The sequence below is a fragment of the Lathyrus oleraceus genome, chromosome 7, assembly GCF_024323335.1.
Source record: "Lathyrus oleraceus cultivar Zhongwan6 chromosome 7, CAAS_Psat_ZW6_1.0, whole genome shotgun sequence".
In the NCBI taxonomy this organism is placed as follows: Eukaryota; Viridiplantae; Streptophyta; class Magnoliopsida; order Fabales; family Fabaceae; genus Lathyrus; species Lathyrus oleraceus.
In genome coordinates, this window is record NC_066585.1 from 306,031,803 (window position 1) to 306,038,664 (window position 6,862).

Below are 6,862 nucleotides of genomic sequence, written 5' to 3' on the forward strand. Positions count from 1 at the left end.
ATGTAAATAAAAAACTCAATATAAATCCTAATCATCCTTTAATACTCTCTCTATCTCATAAAAAATATCTCATTTCACTCTTTTCAACTACTCTACTAACTATATCAAATAAGGATATTTTAGTAAATTATATTATTTTTATTATTAAAATCAACACATTTAATCATTTTCTTAAAAATTTCATAGAACTTAAATAAGTCACTTATTATAAAATGGAGCGCGAAACTTTTAAACCCTAATACTCATATTTCTTATCTTATTATATTATTGAGGTGTCTTATCCTAACACTACACTATTTTTTTTAATTGTAAAAAAATGAAAATAAGAGAAACAAAAATGATTTTAAATTTACAATTATTATTATTATTATGAAAAAAGCGAATATACATAGTGTAAAATATTTACGAATATTCTGCCACATCATACTTTTATTTTTTAAAATAGTGTTATGAATTGACAATATAAAATATTTTGATTTGATGCGAGTATAGTACTTTTTTACGATGACAATCTTCTATCTTTAACCTTTACTATTATTATTATTATTATTATTATTATTATTATTATTATTATTATTATTATTATTATTATTATTATTATTATTGTGAAACAGGGTAACACTGTTACGTGCAAAGCCGGAGAACATGGCGAAAGAGACTGACGCAATGGCGACGGGGAACACCGTAACATCAAACCCTAGCCATGGAGAACGACCAAAAGTGGTGGTTATAACCGGCCCAACCGGTTCTGGAAAGTCAAAGCTAGCCGTTGATCTGGCCTCCCACTTCCCCCTCGAAGTAATCAACGCCGATTCCATGCAAGTCTACACTGGCCTCGACATTCTCACCAACAAGCTCCCCTTCTCCGAACAAAACGGTACCACCGTATCCCACTCGCACCCGATCCCTCCTCCTCCTTCGATTCTCTAACTGTTTTTGAAATTCCACTTTCATGTTGTTGTAGAAGTACCGCACCATCTTTTGGGCACTGTTAACCCAAACATTGAATTCACCGCCAAAGCTTTTCGGGATTCTGCTATTCCCGTAAGTTTCAAAGCTGATAGAAGAACCAAGAGAATGAATTTTCTTATTTGTATTATTATTGTTATTCCTTTTTGCATTTTGGTGGATTAGTTGATTAGTTAATATTTGTTTTCCCTTCTTTTTCAGATCATTGATGCCATATTGTCTCGTGATCACTTACCCGTTATAGTTGGTGGTACTAATTATTATATACAGGTGGGAATTTAGTAATTTTGAATCCTTCACATTTCATGTGTGCTTATGTGATGTTCTATTCGTACTCTAATTAGTCTGGTTTCAAGGTTCTAGGTTCTACATTTTACTTCTTATAAGTTATGACACTGAAATTTCTTCATGTTATGCTCTTCAGGCTCTTGTGAGTTTGTTTCTGCTAGATGATTCAACCCATGATTTGAACGAAAGCTATTTGGGTGACTCACCTGGTAATTTGCTATTCGGTTCTAAATGTATTTTTTTCTTCTTTTCTAGTTCAATTAGTGTATACTTAGCTTCTATTATATTTGTAATTTATAGGTATCACAGGGTGTGATAATGGTATTGTTGCTGAAAACGACGGTTCTAGCAACAGTTATGATTTGCTTAAAGATATTGATCCAGTTGCAGCAAATAGAATCCATCCAAATAACCATAGAAAGGTTGGGGGTGTAATTTCATTATTTATTCTTTTTGATACATATGCAAAGGGCCATCTTATTTATGTAGTTTGAGTTATATGCCAACAATTCCATTTTATGTGTATATATGAACTGTGATTCTATAATTATAAGAAAAGTTTTTAAAGTTCTGCCATACAATACGTCTATTAGAAGCATTATGCACCGAGGCGAGCTTTTATATTTATTTGAATTTGTTAATTGGGGATGACATATTTACACGGGCTATTTGTTTTTTGTTTTAGATAAACCAATACATTAGTTTGTACTCTCGTACTGGTGTTCTTCCCAGCAAAGTCTTTCAAGGACAGGCAGCAGAGGTTTGTTATCTTTAACATTCATGGACTAATTTCGTAATTCAATATAATCTCTTTTCCCTTAGAATCAATAATACTTGGAAATTTGTACCAATCACGATAACACCAGTTACATTTTTTTAGGAATTTTAAATAACACTGGTGTTGCTTGTGGCAGGGCAGAAGTGGGGACAAGCTGATAACTTAAGATATGATTGTTGTTTTATAAGTGTAGACGCATCTCTCCCGGTATTGGACAGATATGTGGAGCAGAGGGTAGATCACATGATGGATGCGGGATTACTCAATGAAGTCTATGACATTTACTCTATGAATGCAGATTATACCAGAGGTTTGCGACAAGCCATTGGTGTCCGTGAATTTGAGCATCTTCTTCAAACCTGTGTTTTCAAAAACGTAAATCAGAAAGAGAAGGAGTTAACTGATGGAGCGAGCTTAGAAAATGGCAAGCCAGTGCTTGGTGGAAATTTAATGGAGTGGTTTAGATCTTCCTCTGATACTAAATCCATAAATCTTTTAGAAGAAGCAATTGAGAAAGTAAAGGTTAATACCAGGAGACTTGTTCGCCGTCAGGTAAAAAGGGAAAAAATAATGTCATTTGTTATGAAGCTTTCTGAAACATGCATTACTGCGTAACATTTCTTTTGGCCAGATACGTAAGAAAACTGAATAATAAGTTTTTTTTTATTGACCACATATAATAGAAAATCACTCAAGATGCCTCATCTGAATTCTGATTAAGCGTGAAGTATTTTTCGTTCTTTCTGAAAGACATTTATTGTGTAAAGTTTGCACAGTTTTGGGAAATTTTTGTGTGTCTATAAGACTCAGCTCAGCAATTTTAGGATAATTACAAGTTTTCTTTGGTTTTGTCTAAAATTCTGCTCTGTTCTGCAATTGTAGTATATTGTTGTAAAGACCATGTTAGTTTGAAGAAAAAATAATACATACTAATGATAAAATAATCATTTGTTAAGCCCTATATTGAGCTGACTGTAAGATTGATATAGAAGCTTTGTTCATGACAGAAGAGGATGCTCAGTCGACTTCAAACATTGTTTGGTTGGGAGATACACTATGTTGATTCCACGGAATCAATATCTAGTAAGCTGTCTTAATCTTCTTTGTTTCTGTGTATTTTTTCATCAATTAATTTTTTGAATTATCTACTGATCTTGATATTATGTTTTAGGCAGATCAAATGATGTATGGAATAGCCAAGTGGTTGAAACTGCCATGAAGATAGTGACATCTTTCTTAAGTGAGAATGGTAACTTGTCGGCGTCAAATGGCAATGGGATGAAAACAATCCAAAGGGACCTCTGGACTCAATACACATGCAAGGTCTGTTATATTTTTGGACTCCAGTACAATCTTGGTGCAACACAATATTCTGTTTCTTATGACCTTTTTGTTACAGGCCTGCTGTGATCGTGTTCTTCGAGGAATACATGAATGGGAAGAACACATACGTGGTCGTGGGCATCGCAAACGTATTTCTAGTCTCAAGAGCAAGGCAAAATATCTTAGTTTTGTGGAGCAGAAGCGTGAGCCAACCGAGCGCTAATACTCCGATATATGTTGTAGTTTGGAATACATTCCAGATATGGAGTTATTGTATACATTTACACATTTTTTTTATCAAGCATAGTTGTTCCTATGAATATTAAGGTAACTACCATCCTTTTGTTAGAGCAGTCAAATTAGGCTAGCTTATATGAGTTAGCTTATGAGTTGACCCGGCCCGCCAAACACGTTAAAATATAAGATTTGAGTATTAAATTTAGAGCCCACCCTAATGGCTCGTTTGGAGTCTGTATGGTCCGGAGTCCATTCATTAAGCAATATTTCTTCTAAGTGCTTGTAGATGATTTTCCAAGTGCTGAAGCATGAATGAATTAATGGCAAGCGAATGAACATTAGATGCCTTGAATCGTGTCCGTATCAGTTTGAATTACAAGTGTTGAAAACTTTACAAGGCTGACATTACAAAACATTGCCATCTTACATAAGCTTTTGGACTAACCGAAGATTTGGACTAACCGAAGATTTGGACTAACTGGAGACCATATGCATTGTTCAAAGATGGCTCCATTGCTGCATTGCTTTCCTACAGAAGAATACACATATTTAAGAACTCATATAATATTAGTCCAAACATTGATATTGTTAGAGTTTTGTTCATTGTTTATATGCTTATTCAAACAAATGATAATGTGTTTATATAGCTTATTCATACAAATGATGATGTCTACTTCCTGGTTTAAAAGAAGTAATAGCGAATTGGGGCCAGGCCCAAAAAAAATTCTTTTAAGAATTTGATTCATTAATAATTAATTTAAAGAATAAGCTTAATTAAAATAATTGATTATTAATTTATTTATAAAAAAAGATATTAAATAAATTATTCAAGTCAATAATTCTAACTCATTAATTTTTTTTCCTTCTAATTATAAGTGTCATTTTCTGCAAAATTAAAAGGGGGCTAATCGAATTTCAAATGATGTAAAGTTCAAAGATCAAAAAGATGTGTTTTAAAATGGAGGGATTAAAATTTAAATTTTTTAAAACTGTGGAGATCAAAATGCATTTAAACCAATTATAAAATATCTGTTATTCATTAAAAATCACACAATATCCCTTATATATTCAATCTTTCAAATTAAATAATATATTAAAATAATTAATTAGTATTTAATTATTTTATATTTTACTTCACACGTTTCTCTTATTCTATTATTAGTATTTCACAGATTCTTTTAGCAAACATTAGAGAAATGAAAAATAAATTAGGATGGTTGTATTTTCAAAAGCAATGAGAATAAGATTTTATACTTTTATAATTTATAAAAATAGTAGATTCATTTTAAAAGATGGTAAAAGAAAAAATTGTGAAAAATTATTAAATCTAATTTTAAATTTGGATGTAGATAACTTTACTGAATCTGAAAAGAAGCACTCAAAACTAGAGACATAGAAAGAACCCGACGAATGTTATCCGACTGTTACTTAGACAAGTTGTCCTATCTAAACCCATGGTTACTATCTAATCCATCTCACTCACACATGGTAAACGAGGTACTCAGAAGAAAGCTAGATTGGCCATATCAGAAATGAACAAAATTGCCCTTTCAGTTTGGGAGGAAGAGTTGATCATCCCATACTCCCACGTACTCATTGGGAAAGTAGGAGAAAATCGTCTTCTCCCTATTACCCAACCCAAGAAGTCGTCTGTTAATATCTCAACCTCAAGGATTGAGAGGATATTCACTAATCTCACATAATTAGAACATAAACACCCTATTGAGATCATACACATAAGTAGAGTAATCATTCTCATTGTACTTCACAAGTACAATTGACGCCCACCGTGAAGCCTCGACAAACCTAACATAGGTCACACTCACTTCCAATTTCCAATCGCCTTAGTTATCCTCTTAAATATGGTGACATGACGGGGAGCTACCACATCTAGCAATAACGATCAGGAAACCTTAGTGGAGATGCGAATTTCCATGGACAAACTACGCCACTCCAACCAAGCTTTAAAGGCGAATGTCCTGACCCTTCATAAGTGACACCATGACGATTTCTAGGTAGAAGACGAGATCCTGGACTCTCATCCTCTCGAAAACAAGATATGTGGCCATATAGTACTACACATATTAAACCACCATCGCTGGTAATCTTTGATGGGAAAAGCGACCCTCAAGAACACATCGTCGCCACCAATACTCAAACGAAGATCATATTGGCCTCTGATTCATTTAAGTGCAAGCTCATGTATAGAACTTTTAAGGATGTAACCCTAAGGTCGTTCATGAATCCCCCGCTTTTTAGTACCCAATTATCAAGACCTATAAAGGAAATTGGTCCGCCAATTTTTGACGAGTAGGCCTTGGAAGGTTTCTACCACTAGCATGTTCAATGTCCGCTAGGGACATTTAGAGTTGCTAAGAGAATACCTCACCCATTTCAATGAGGAGGCCGTTAAGGTGATACATGTAAACCAAAATATGTTCGCAGGAGTGTTTTATAACAGTTTGAGAGCCTAGAGTTTCAACGATTCTCTCAACCAGAAGGCACAAACATTTTCATTAATAAAATTTGAAGGGCGTGGTTACAAAGGAGACTTGCAAAGAGTAGTGATACAATATCTAAAGACAAAACTGAAAATAAAAGAAGCCTAAGATTGGGGCGAGGTTAATTCTCATTCTTTTTGAAATTCATCGTCTTCAGGTGCAACCTTCGAAGAGATGGCATTATCATTCCCAATAGGGAGGGACACCTCCTAGGTAATGAGGCTGCCTCCTGATGTGGCGTGTAACACCCGGAATTGAATTATCTAATTTAACTGAAGTATTTATGATCTTATTTGAAATGATTGACACTTTTAGTTGTTTATGGTGTGGTTGTAGGATAAGTGTCCTTGAAGTAGGGGTATAGGGAGAATATGAGCTTGGCATTTGTGTTTAGAATTATTGAGAATTTTAATTAAATATTGGAATACATTTTTCATTTGAATTAATTAATTAGATAATGAGAAAATAGGATGTGTATAGGAATTAAGGGCAATGTTGGAAATAAGAAAAATATGGAGGATATGAAAGGGAGACATGGATAAGTTGGAGGATAAATGGGAAAAGTGTTTTTATAAGGAACTAGGTCTTGGAATAAAATAGGGAATTTGGGAACCTAGAGAGTCAGTACATGTTTTGGAGAGTTGGATCAAAAGAGGTAAAAAGGGAATGTAAAGGATTAAGGTTGTAGAAGAACTTTAAGGATCCAAAGACTTTTGCTGGATATCAGGTAAGGGGGGAGATGTGCTTCTCTAATGGGTGTTAAAGC

General features: G+C 33.9%; 1 protein-coding gene across 1 annotated transcript; it reads left to right on the forward strand.

Moving 5' to 3' along the window:
* Nucleotides 1-597: 597 nt before the first annotated feature.
* On the forward strand, nucleotides 598-3,680 carry LOC127106822 (tRNA dimethylallyltransferase 2). Its single transcript, XM_051044116.1, has 10 exons — nucleotides 598-877; nucleotides 965-1,044; nucleotides 1,171-1,239; nucleotides 1,394-1,466; nucleotides 1,558-1,679; nucleotides 1,943-2,017; nucleotides 2,177-2,587; nucleotides 3,043-3,118; nucleotides 3,207-3,358; nucleotides 3,435-3,680. The coding sequence occupies exons 1-10, from the start codon at nucleotides 646-648 to the stop codon at nucleotides 3,579-3,581; spliced, it is 1,437 nt and encodes a 478-aa protein (XP_050900073.1). The 5' UTR covers nucleotides 598-645; the 3' UTR covers nucleotides 3,582-3,680.
* The last annotated feature ends 3,182 nt before the right edge of the window (nucleotides 3,681-6,862 follow it).

Coding starts and splice junctions, on each gene's coding strand:
- LOC127106822 (XM_051044116.1), top strand. CDS start 646: ATGGCGAAAGAGACTGACGCAATGGCGACGGGGAACACCGTAACATCA. Junction 1,240..1,393: donor GTACTAATTATTATATACAG/GTGGGAATTTAG, acceptor TATGCTCTTCAG/GCTCTTGTGAGTTTGTTTCT. Junction 3,359..3,434: donor GGACTCAATACACATGCAAG/GTCTGTTATATT, acceptor TTTTTGTTACAG/GCCTGCTGTGATCGTGTTCT.